The sequence below is a fragment of the Ailuropoda melanoleuca genome, chromosome 8, assembly GCF_002007445.2.
Source record: "Ailuropoda melanoleuca isolate Jingjing chromosome 8, ASM200744v2, whole genome shotgun sequence".
NCBI lineage: Eukaryota > Metazoa > Chordata > Mammalia > Carnivora > Ursidae > Ailuropoda > Ailuropoda melanoleuca.
The window spans coordinates 40,173,060-40,186,290 of NC_048225.1; the positions used below are offsets into that span (position 1 = coordinate 40,173,060).

General features: G+C 38.2%; 1 protein-coding gene across 2 annotated transcripts in view; it reads right to left on the reverse strand.

Annotated features, from left to right (window-relative positions):
* The window catches only part of NAALAD2 (N-acetylated alpha-linked acidic dipeptidase 2), a 48,037-nt gene that overhangs the window by 9,223 nt on the left and 25,583 nt on the right, over positions 1-13,231 (reverse strand). For both annotated transcript variants that reach the window (XM_034666170.1, XM_019797139.2), the window contains 5 exons: positions 9,805-9,896; positions 8,262-8,352; positions 6,481-6,745; positions 3,748-3,829; positions 2,578-2,670 (listed from right to left, as the gene is read on the reverse strand). In XM_034666170.1, the coding sequence (XP_034522061.1) occupies positions 2,578-2,670; positions 3,748-3,829; positions 6,481-6,745; positions 8,262-8,352; positions 9,805-9,896 (623 nt within the window). The remainder of the gene's footprint in view (positions 1-2,577; positions 2,671-3,747; positions 3,830-6,480; positions 6,746-8,261; positions 8,353-9,804; positions 9,897-13,231) is intronic.

The following is a 13,231-nucleotide window of genomic DNA, read 5'->3' on the forward strand; positions in this document are numbered from 1 at the left end:
GCCTGCTGGCCACCAGAGCCAGACCATGTACAGGTGTGCCCTGGCAGCAGCTGCAAAAATCAGGGTGCCTGACAAAGGTAAAACTTTCTTTTTATCTACCATCAAACTGGGGCAGGGCAGGGTGGGGGTGTAAAGACTCTTTCCATCAGCCACAGGCCCTAGATGTATGCCAGACCAGAAGCTTTCTCCTTAAGCCAAAACTCCTGTACAATCAAGTAAGCGTTTTTCTTAGAAAATAAGTGTTTCAGTCAGCTGTCTATACAGTCCTTATAGGAGGTAGTCTGCCAAGAACGTTCTCCAGTTTTTGCAATCTCATGGGACCCAGGAATGCAAGCCCCTCGGGTTCCAGAGCCACACAATCAGAGGGCATCCCTGGGCAGCAGCTGTAAACACTAAGTTCAAGACACAGGTAAAAAACCGTCTTCCAGGAGATACTTGTGCTCTGGAGCTCAGCAGCACCAAAACACAAAGATGGCATGTACCAGCCTCCTCCAGGTGATGCATTAAGATCAGCAAATGAATTTTCCACATGAAGTCTGTTTTTCAGAGGGCTGCTTCTGCCCTGGACCCTGTGGCAAGTGAGTCCATGCAAGCCCTTAAGAGCTCTTTGTTCACTGTAACCCTTTAGGTCTCTTGAATGTGAGCACTGGTGGTTTCCACAGCCAGCTGTTCTGGAGGTTCATCTCTCAGGTGCAAGATGAACCTTCACTCCTCCAGGGAGAAATTCTAGGTTTGTAAATTCCCTCCTAATTGCGGGTTGTGTGCTTGGAGATGGGTTTATGACATGATTAGTTCTCGGACTCTCCTACTCTCTTTGGTAGGGCCTTTTTCTTGTTTGCTAGGAAGGAGTTGCTCAGCTAGTCTTCAGGCCTTTTACAGAGGAAATTGTTCCATGTGTAGTAGCTTAAGTGTGTCCATGGAAGGAGGGGGGTTCAGGATCTGCCTACATTGCCGCCTTGTACTGCCCTAGCTTTAGAATATAGCCTTAATAGTCAGTTAATAATTCCAAATATGTTTTTAAAATATAGTGCAATCTTTTTGGAGGACAGTGTGGCAGTTACGTAGACTGAGAATGTGTTTACTCTTTGACCCTGAAATCCATATACTGATTATATAGATATTAAGACAAATGTTCAAAAGGACACAGGGACATATACTATGGCAGTACTCTTCCTAAAAGTTAATGGGGGAAAAACAAACTGAATTGAAAATTATATATACATGCCAAACGATGGAACACTATACACCAGATAAGAAGAAAGAGCTAAAACTGTATATACTGACACAGGAAGATCTCTAAGATATATTGTTATGAAAAAAGCAAGATATAAAAATATATGATCCCATTTATGTAGATATAGATGAATAAACGTAGATATTTACACTTATGTATGTAAAACATTGATTTTCTTCAAAGAGAATAGCAAATGGCTGGGTGTGGGTTACAGAAGGGCATGCTGAAGGAACATGGTTCCTTTTTATCCTACAAGCTTCTGCAGAGTCTGCATTCATTTTGAGAAAAAGATGTTTTGCTTATGAATAACAGACTAATACAGACAAGAGAGGATTAACAGGTAGATTTGCTTTCAACTTTTTGACATGTAAATACTTAACTGATGGCTATTTATCATATTATTTATCACTTCATAAAAATAGCAGCCATTTACTGAGTGTATCCCTCTCTGAGCTCAAGCTTCCACATTCCTGAAATCTCTAAGCCTGTGGGGGGAAAGCAATTGTACTCTCCATTTACAGATGAGGAACCTGATTAGCTAAGTATTTTGACCGGGTTACTCAGTATGAGCTAGTTGGGCTCTAAAAGCCTGTGCTTATAATTAGTTAAAGGTTATACTAGTCACTAATATTTATAACAAAGCTAACATACAGAACTATCTCTGGCACATGTTATCTGATGATAAATAGCCTCACAAATTTTCACCAAGGAACTGCAGCTTAAGACGTACCTTGAAAAACTGGAGCCTGCCCAAGCCCACAGCCAAGACAGCGAAAGAAAACAGAGGTACAGATACAGAAAGAGGACGTTGCTTCAGCGGCACGTGGCAGCCATCTTCAAAAACCTAAAATGTTCTATGGAAATAGACCTAGATTTATCCTGTTTGATTCTGGAGAGCTCAACAGGGTCAGAGGGAGAAAATTATAGAGAAAAGGATCTTTATGAAGAGAACTTTCTGTTAACATAGACCTTTCTTAAAATGAGGATGGACTGCCTTATGAGGTAGGAAGCTTCCTATCACCGGAAGATTCCGAGGCTAAGTAGCTACTTAAAAACTACATAAGCTCTAAGATTCCCTTTAAGATTCTGTAGCTTTTAGATTCTTCTTATTTTTTAACTACCATTTGTCATTTACATCTTCAGCAAAGCAATAAACATGAAATTAACTTTTCTGATGCTACAACTTACACTACATACATAATCTTACCCATATTCCTCATGGCATACATACTGCCTTCCATTCATCTGATGACAACAGTTTAAAGTGGACTTTGGGCACGCTGGTTTTGGTCACAGTGAAGTACGTACGTAATGTCCTTTAGTGAAACATGTTGCTTCCTTACCTGTAGAACCGTCTCCCTGGTAAACCAAGGGGATCGATGAACGCTCTCTCCAGAAGCATCAGTTGGTCGTTCATGATTCTCACTGCAATGGGACTTTGAAAATAAATAAGTAATTATAACCCTTACCATGGAACTATATTTTAAAATACAGGATAAGGCATGGAAAAATAAACTTCTAAAATCAATAGATTTTTAAGAAAATGCAGATGAACAATAAAGCCTTATATGTAAACTACATATAAGCGAGGCATCTTTCTAATATTCATAATAAGAGAGACCTACTGAAAATGGTTCCTTTTGTTTTTCAAGACCACCGAAAGAACAGGAAGACATTTTTAATTCTTTCTAGGAGGAGAGCCCGGCCTCCTGCAGAGGCAGACTGGGTGCACTGTCAAGTTCCTGATAAGCCATTTAGTGCCACCGAGTAAAGGCTGACCACCAACAAATGAAGGAAGGTGGCAACAGTCTGCAGGAAGAGAGTTGCGCATCAGGGGCAGGGAATCCCCTTTCACACTTGGAATCTGCCAATTCTCTTTTTGGGGTGCTGAGTTCTCTGGGCTTTCCTACAACCCCAGGGGGAGAGAAGCCCCTCAAAATGAAGGATACATCTTTCTGCCAATATGGGTGTGGGAAAGCTTATTCTAATTGGAGCTGGAAAAATAATTGTGACATGGACTGTAGTGTGGAACAACTTATGCTTGTTAAATAATGCTTTGAATACAACTTTCTTGTATTTCAATCTAAAAGTGGTAAGTGCTTAAATGAAATGCAAAAATTGTATCAATAAAAAAGTTTCTGCACTTGGTCAGGAAAGTTTTGGGACTGCAGTGAAATTCATACTACAAATGCACTTAAACCCATGGAACTGTGATTCCATCCTTGGCCCTTGTCTTGCGATGAGTTTTTAAGTCTACCATTTAGAGTAATGCTTCTCAAACTTCGATATGAATACACACCATTCTGGAGAGTCTTGTTAAAGTGAATTTAGTAGGTCTTGGATGGCATTTGATACTCGGCCTTTCTAACAAGCTCCTAGGCAATGCTGATGCTGCTGGTTTACAGACCTCGGAGCAGTGATGTTGAGCTGAATGCTTACGTAAGTGCACACGATTCATTCTAGTAACTAGATCGCTTTTCAAAATGATGGGGAGCTTTACAATTGAAACTTACTTATTAAGATCCACTTGTGTAAGTCTTCTGTGAAAATCCGAAGCAGCATCTGAGAAGTTCTTCACAGCAGAAAATAAAGAATCTTTTAAAAATACAAAAGTGGAAGGTTAATTAGTAAGTGCTGCTTATTTCACACGCTCACTTTCCTGCCCTCCCCATTTACAGGCTGATTAAAGTGAATAGATACTGAAACAATGTTGAGCCTTCCTGCAGGTCCATGGAAATTATCAGAAAATACTGTAACAAAGAAACAGTACATAAAATAGAAAATGTCTAAATTGGTTCTTCAGGAAGTAACTTCCAGGAGTCTAGGACATAAAAGTAATTCTTTTAACTCCTAATTTACCAGAAATGCATCATTCATGAATATACTCATTCAATACATATTTATTGGTACATCATCTATATGCTAGATACTAGATACAGCTATAGATGAGTTATGTTCCTGCAGTTATTATAGACTAAAACAATGTTAATCCCTCTTTGTAAGGAGTGCATTTAAGATCTTGTTTAAAGGCCACCTGTGACAAGTTGACATGTGGACACAAATAGGATCGGGTTTTGTCTGATCAACCTTTTCTTTAGATTACAAAGATTCTAAGGAAAGTGAGAAAAGGGTCCCAGTATATTTTTTATTACAACCACCTATGTATCATTTTGCATCTTTACTAAACCGAACATTAACAGTAATTATTGGTTGATTTCCTTCTTTCATTAATCCTGTGAGGCAGGGGATACCAATATTCATTTTACAGATAAAGCACTTACTGTTCCAGACACAGGACTTTGTTAGGTGACACAGCTAGTAAATAGTGCATTCAATATAAAAAATAAGGCCTCTTTGTCCTAGGTTTCCTTTAAGCTCTAATTAGTATTGCTGTTTTTTAAAACCACTTGTCAATCTAACAATAGGTATTGTGGAAGCTAAAGAAAAGTATTGAAGGAATTTTAAAATTCCAGTGAACCACGATAGTCCAAATGGATATGAAATGAAATGTGTCCCTGGTATTTAGTAACACAGGTGAATGATAACTTCGGCAGAAGCCATTTCAGTAGATAGTAGGAAGACAGTGCACTGGCTTGGTAGAAGGAAGTAAAGAACTGGAGATAGGAGTGCAGATTTTATATATACATATCTAGATATATGTATAGATAGAGATGATAGATGATAGATAGATAGATGATAGACAGATGATAGATAGATAGATATCCGGGTATATATATCCCATCCACCATTCTTCCATTAAAACATTTTCTGGGGGCCTGTTATTGCCTGGCACTAAAGGGCAAATTTTGATTGGGAAGCAAGTAGGGTACATTAGATAGAAGAAACTTTTATAAGATAGAAAACTGTGTTTAATGCAGATGGAGTGTCACCAATGAGATAGAGAGTTTGACAATATGGGGGGGGTATTAAGAGATAGGTTAATAAAGCTGTGTAAAGATCATCCTTCCACTTTAATTGTGTGTGCTCTCTCTCAGCTGGATCCTGACGTTAACTGATAAAGTAATTCACCAAAAGAAAATCAGGGCATCTAGGAAAAGAACTGGATGGATACCCAAAGAACTATGAACGTCCATCTTGCTGTGGGCTCTGCTTATTTCTCCAATTTCATTTGCCGCATCATTACAGAGATTCTGCAATTGCTGATGTAAACACAATTTCCTAAATTTTCTCTGCATCATTTTATCTCGATCTTAATACCTGCTGTTCATCATAACTTTGAAGATGACTCACTTGGATGCGGTAATATTCAAAAGCCACCGCTGACTACTCTGTGCTCACTCTCTGTTCCCGTAGCACTCGGTACTAGAACAACTTGTCCCTGGCATCTTGGTCTTCTCCCTCACAGGAGATTCTGTGCTCTCTGAGGGCAATGATTACTTTTCACACATCCTTGTATCTCCCAGGAAATAACACAGAACTTGGAGATGGTAGACACTGAATACAAATTTGGTAATTTTGGTATATACTTCTGAGAATAGGTACTCCCAGATGGAAAGAAAACAGTTAAAATCCTACTAGTTACCGTAACATTCATGAGCATAAGTGTCGGGCATCATTGTTTCTATATATTAACCAACTGAATCGCCCACAGCAGTCTTGGAAACATGTTACATTCTTTACTGTTTCACTCCTAAGAAAACGGACACACAAGAGAGGGGCCAAGTACCTTTCCCAACATCACACAGTGATTAAGAATTAGAGCCAGGATTTGAACTGAGTAACGACTTCCAGACCCAGTGCTCAGTGCTGCTGCACTGCATTTCATCCCTCCTTTGTAGGGGTACAGAGTAGGAACAGTAACCGCAAAATGGCTATATACGTATAAAATGAAAGAGTGCTTAAAGCCATGTTCCTCCATGTAGACAAATAAATGCAATAATAATGATAATTACATATGTAGGGGAGTAGGTTTTCTCTGTTTTCCCATCTTTGTGTAGTATTGTTTTTTAATAGTACTGTTCTTTTAACAGTAAAAATATTTTTAAAGGCAGCAACACAGGAAAAATACTTACAAACCCAACGTTTATAGCACTAACTTAGAAAAATGGATTCATCTTACAAATACCAGATGAAACTACATTCTTTAAAAGTATTTAGTTTTTTTCCAGAGTCAGAATTAAGTGATGCAGGTATATATTCTAGGATCAAGAGTGTGCAGTGATGACGAGAGGAGATGGTATCTTAAAGCTGTAACTTAAAGATTATAAAATACCCAGCGTTCTTACCAAATGATACTCCGTGGTCTCTCAACTGTTGGTCATGTTTCTTAGATAAATTGTAGATACTTGTCGCATAGTTTTTCAAAGCTTTTGCATAGTCTTCAATATTGAAAGGAATGATTTCAGAGTCTGCAAGCTCGTAAACCAGTGCTCCTCGTAACTGAGCCACAGAAAGCTGTTTTTTAAATGTGGGATCATAGAAATTCTCTACTAATTCAAACGTCTCATAAATCGTATGGTATAATGGGTAGCTGCTGTATGTATCTGTTTTCTGCGGGGGGGGAGAAAAGGGTAGGCACTAAATTCAGACAAACATTAAATATGCAAATTACAGGATTGATATAATCATAGAAATGATTGCAGAAAAAATACAACCATGTGGCACCCTGAGTTTTATCACAGTGAAGCAGAAAAAAAGTTAAAATCTAAAACACTATCACCAAATGTTTACCGATTTAAAATTTTACTGTTCTTTGTTTTGTAATTCATGTAATCTTCACTCAAAATACTTCCTGAAAATTGTCTTTAGTGTATTTCTAATAACTGAAATTAAGAAGTACATACTCAAACTGCGTATTAGCACAGTTTACAATTATTTATCAATTGATTGGAAATGACAGGTTCTGGGCAGCTAAGATCATATAGTTGAGGAATTCGATATTTAGAAGCAACTTGTCTGCCTTCTGAACTGTATAACCAAATGCCATTCACCCTTTATCACATAATTACAGGCTACCATGATAAATTATTAATAGTGGTATTTTATGTAAATATTGTTTGATTTCTTAGGGCTGCCTTTCCTGAATTTAGTTTTTGTCTGTCTGCTACTTTGCTTTAAGGTTAACATTTTTATTGCCTTTAGTATCACTAAAAGGAATCCCCATGTCAGTCTTTCTGATACTCTGCTTTTAATCCACAATGTTTTAAAACTAGATAACTTTGTTCAGATTGATAACAGAATATAAAAGTGAATAGGCCTTGAAAAAGTTTAATGAGTATTGGTATACAGGTTTATGCATTTATGTTCAGTTATTTGGGAGATGTTTTTGCTTTCATCTCTGTTCTCAGTCATATTCTGGATAGTCAAATTTGTAAGGGGTACAATGTATTCTAGGCAAGCAAGATGCTGGCATACTGAGATTATGATTTGAAAATTACTAAAATCTGTGACATATCTTCGTTTACTGTTGTAATCTTCAGTTCGGTTTATCATGTAAGTTATAATCAAGCAGACACGGTATACGTTGGCATATCCTAAGACTTGTATATCATCAGTGTATTTGAGTGACAATGGTGCACACTAGTCAGTGCAGAACAGAAAAGAGATTCGACTGAAAAATCAGGAGGAACTTGTTTTATTCCCTAGTCAAAAGCCTTGGAGTCAGATGACAGGCAGGAGTGGGGATGTGAAGAGGGCCTACTGACAATAAAGACTGGCATCCCCTGTAACCGAGACAGGTTCTTCACCTGCACATTTTCCTCAGGAAAAGACTAGAAGAATGAGGCTTTCCAACAAAGCCTACACCAAAAAATGACATGAACTACTTGGTTCTAGTACCTGGTATTACTGTGTTAACTACCACTTCACTGAATAATCCTGCAGGGAAAATTCACAGAATAACCCGAGTCAATTCCTAGTCCATCTACAAAGGGACATGAAGTCAGCCCTTATCCCTGGAATTCTTCCTGGGCCATGTGACCTGGTGCCCTGGTGCTAAAAAACCTTTAAAATTCCAAACAAAGAGTTGGATAAAGTGCTATGTATCCAAAATAATAGAATAGCTTACCCTATTCTTAGTGTAACGGGCTCTGCCTGAAGCAATTCCAAGTCTCTGAAAATAAGCCTCAAAATCACTTCCAGATCCCAGTTTGTTGATTCTAGATGTAGAATATAAATATACAGACAAGGAGAAATAAATACATAAACTAAAACAATGAGGAAGGTAAATAAATGGAACAGTGAATCCAAGCAAGGAATTGCACAGCATATTTATAAGAATTCTGAGAAGGTGCACCACTCCAGGATACTTTACTATCATGTGCTGGAAACTGGTATGGTAAAACTATAATCCTGCATTGACTGACTACAGCCAGCATTGAACAGTGCCACCAAGATGGCAGCCTAGTGACTATAGTCTTTTTTTTTTTTTTAATCTTATTTATTTTACAGAGAGCGTACAAGCAAGGGGAGCAGCAGAGAGAGGGAGAAGGGAGCTGAGCAGGGAGCCTGAGACTATGGTCTCTTTAGTATTTTCAGCATTTTATGGTTATTTATTTAGAGGGGAAAATAAGATTTGGTCACTCTCAGAGAACTATAATCTAGTAAGAAAACTGCCATGAGGGACGCCTGGGTGGCTCAGTCGGTTAAGCGTCTGCCTTTGGCTCAGGTCATGATCCCAGGGTCCTGGGATCGATTCCCACGATGGGCTCCCTGCTCAGTGGGAGTCTGCTCCCTTTGCCCCTCCTCCCACTCGTTTTCTCTCTCTCTCTCCCATAAATAAAATCTTTTTAAAAAGGGGAAAAAAAACTGCCATGATAAAGTATATTTGAAATAAAAGTATATATTTAAGATCATAAAGAATCTAAATGTCCCTTAGATATCCAATTAATATATTTCTTTGCATATAGTAAAGAAAACCACTACATACATATTTGTATATACATATGTAATAACAGAAAAAAGTATTATTAGATTATTTGGTACCTTGGATGTTTTTAAAACTTTTTTTCTACTCCAATATATTTTTTTTAAATAAGCATGTCAAACATTTATAGTGAAAATGCAAACTTTCACAGGACTTATTTGGAATATGGAATGAAGCTATACACTCTTACCATCATCTGCTAGTTTTAGAAATAGTTTTGCAGGAGAAAACAAATTCAAGAAAGCTGCTATTGTAGGAACAAGAAGTAAAAAATTAATACTTATATAGTCTAAACTGATTACAGATAAAATACATAATTTGGTTGTTATTTATAATGTCCCTTAAGTTTAGAAGCAAATTTTTTTTACTTCATCAGTATCATTTGGAGTTACATTATTAATACATCTAATACATATTTGAAATTTAATGCAAGAATGCAAACTAATACCTGATAATGTGGCAAAATAGTTTTGACTAAAAATCTGCAAAACTAGACTCTATTGTAGATTCAAAGACTTGGCTATCCTGTCCAATTAGCAAATCGAAGGCTACAAGAGGGATTCTCTGGGATTATCTTTCCTCTACTCAAATTATTGACACATCTAAGAATTGAATGTCTGGAAAAACAAGGGGCAAATGGGAATTCATAATTTATCCTATGGTAGGAAATATACAAGTAATTTACCTAGGAAAATTTATATTTTCAAATGAAGGGTCCTTTTCCAACCAGCTTTCATAAAGAGATTTACTCTCAAAACCATCATCTGGGCTGGAGATCTGGAATGAAAAATCAAATATTGCGAATTAGAGGCAGAAGCAACTAAATTTAAGCCAGTAATAAGACCATATGTTATCAACTTCCAACTATATGAGTATGTGTCACGTTCTTTATAGGAAAAAAAAATGGCAAGGAAAGAAATTCCAATCAAAGTCATGTTCATTTTTGTTGTCCACCTAATGGTAATTTTGTCATGTACCTGGGATAAAATTTCCTGCTTCTTTTGGTAAACTTTTTACTAGAGTTTCAGATTTTTAATAAGTGTCATCGCTTTGATTTTTGGCAGCTTAGATTTCTTTTAGTGGCAAGTTACTGGGGTAAACTTTAGATATAAGATTTACTTTAGTAAATTGCTTCTGGCCAAGACGACTTATAAAAAGAGGCCTCAGGGCAACAGATAGGGCTGGAGAAGCTAAGCTTGAAATTGGCAATGTAAATCCTGGTTTTGTAGGGCAGGTGGGGTAAGGAGGAACTGCCATTTTAGAAAGTCAAATTATATTTAAACAAAGTTGGAATTTGATGGGTTTTTAAAGCTCTGTATAACCTCAGATTTCTATTTGGAAATTCTAAGAGCTTCTGTAAATGCATGAAACTTTTTTACTACCCTCATTAAAAGTATGCCCATAAACATACTATTCCTTCCGCACTTGAGGAAAAGCAGGGCCATGTGGTGGAAGAATTTGCAGACTCTGAAGGCTAATATCTATTTTAAATCCATAATATCACACATACCCACCTGAAATTTGTCTGGTATTTATAGCTCTACTTTGTTCAAAAGAAAAAAAAAAAAGGCATACCCTACTTAATGCAGTTCTGAAAGCATTATATAACCTTTGGTATATTGCTTCCAAAGCCCTGGTTTTCTCACCTTGTGGAAGTGGGGATGATGGTCCCCATCTTAACATAAACATCCATTCCTTTGATATTTTCTCTGGCCTTACACAGAGTCGGTTGTTGCCTCATCGCTGCATATGAGGCCGAGCTTAGAACGAGTGCTTTGCTTGCACTAAATCAGTGCTCACAGCGCTGCAAACTGGCACAGTCATTATCGCCATTTTACAGATGAGGAACCGGAGTTGACAGTGGGTGTCAGGGCAGGATTCAGGCCAGGCTGGCTCTAGACCTCAGCTCTTAAGTGCTACATAGCTGCCACTTAGCTCCTACTGTGACAGGCTGAACGGTCCTTAATTCCAACACTTAAAACTCATCATTAATTGCGTGGGGCAGGAGAGGGGTGCGGTTTGAACAAGCTGCTCTCGGGAGGGCAAGCTGATGAGTGGGAGTACCTGGCACAGGCCGACATGTTAGGTGCTCAGTGAATCGTTAAGTGATCCGAAAACACGCAGTACAGGGAGGAGTCTCCCTCGGGGTGGGTTAGCCCCGCTCTGCCACTGAGGGCATCTTGGGCAAGTCAACCTCTCCTGAGTACATTCTCCTTACCCACAAAATGGGCATAATGCAGTTTGTCCTGCCTGCTTCTTTGGATGAATTGAAACAAGGTCTTGTATAAACAATAAATTTTTTCATAAACTGTAAAAAAAAAAAGTCACAGTCATCCTTTTGCCCACCAGCACGTTGGAGCTGCGGAGATGTTCTGTGCATTTTTAGGTAACTCACTGGTTCTGCTCTACTCTGTTCTTGCCAACTTGCAATCGCTGAGGACCTGCTCCAGCTCCCACATCATGCTTAGACTGAATTTTCCGAAAAATCCTTTCATTTTCTGGAATCACCATCTCAGTCTAGCACTAACCAGAATGGTGTCCCTTCAGCCTGTTCTCCCTAGATCATACTTTCTGATATACACGTCTTCATAGATGCTGACTCTCCGCCATTATTTCAACACCTTGTCCCACTTTTTTTTTTTTTTTAAATCAGGCAACTGCCCTTCTCTCTAAGCTCTGCCCTTTCTACAACTCTTTCCTACTCTCATGTCACCAGCATGGTTTGACTGTGCCAACATATACTAGGGGTTGGTAAAATTATAATCAGTTCATGGGAGAATACAAAAGTCTTTTTCTACTGGGTTTTGGTATGGCCATAGATAAGCATCTGCCTCTCTATAAAGGGGCATAGACCTAAACTTCTCCCTGTTGGCCCTAACATTGATACTAGTTTGTTGTTGTTGTTGTTGTTGTTGTTGTTGTTATTTTTGGAAAGAGAACACAAGCATGGGGGGGAGGGGCAGAAGGAAAAAAAGAGAGCATCTCAATCAGGCTCCATGATGACACAGCTCGATCTCACGACCCTGAAATCATGACCTGAGTCAAAATCAAGAGTCAGAGGCTTACATCAGAAAGAACGATTACCCAACATTTGCAGCAACATGGACAGGACTGGAGGAGATTATGCTAAGTGAAATAAGTCAAGCAGAGAAAGACAATTATCATACAGTTTCACTCATTTGTGGAACTTAAGAAATAGCACGATCGATAGGAGAAAGAAGGGAAGAATGAAGGGGGGTAAACATTAGAGGGAATGAACCACGAGAGACTATGGACTCTAGGAAACAAACTGAGGGCTTCGGAGGGGAGGGGGGTGGGGGATTGGGATAGGCCGGTGATGGGTATTAAGGAGGGCACGTATTGCATGAAGCACTGGCTGTTATACTCAAACAATGACTCATGGAACACTACATCAAAAGCTAATGATGTACTGTATGGTGACTAACATATCATAATAAAGTTTTTTTTAAAAAAATTAAAAAAAAAAGAGTCAGAGGCTTAAATGACCAAGCCACCCAGGCACCCCTAAAATAATTCTTATTCTTGACATCAAAGGTAGGAGCCGTCTCTGTAGGACAGCACAAAGCATAAATGGATATGCTGAGAAGGATTTTCTCAGGATTTTTCTTATGGCTTGCTTTTAGATAAGATGTCTTTATGGGGCATTCCAATGAAAGGATCAAGAACACAAGCTACCCAGTATTTTGAGAGTTGGGATGGGAATAATGAGAGGACTCTCACTGGGGAAAACTAGTTTTTAAAGACACCAACAGAAAAAGGAAAGGGCAATAATAAGGGAGAGTGGGAAACAGTACCTGCAGAAAAGTACTTTTCTGACATTACTTCACACTGTAAAGTGATACGTACTTCAAAGAAATGTTTATGTAATTAAATTCTACAATGAACTATTTAAATGAAGTACACAGAGGTTGTGAATCGATTATATAATCTTTAAAGAACATTAGAATTCGGAGTACTTTTTTATCAATATTTACAGAATTCCTATATGGTAAGAATTATTTCCGTTTTGCTGTTAGAGTTGCTAGAGCTTAATGTATTCACTACACTGATACAGAGTGATCTCTCTAATGAACAAATATAATAGTGTATAA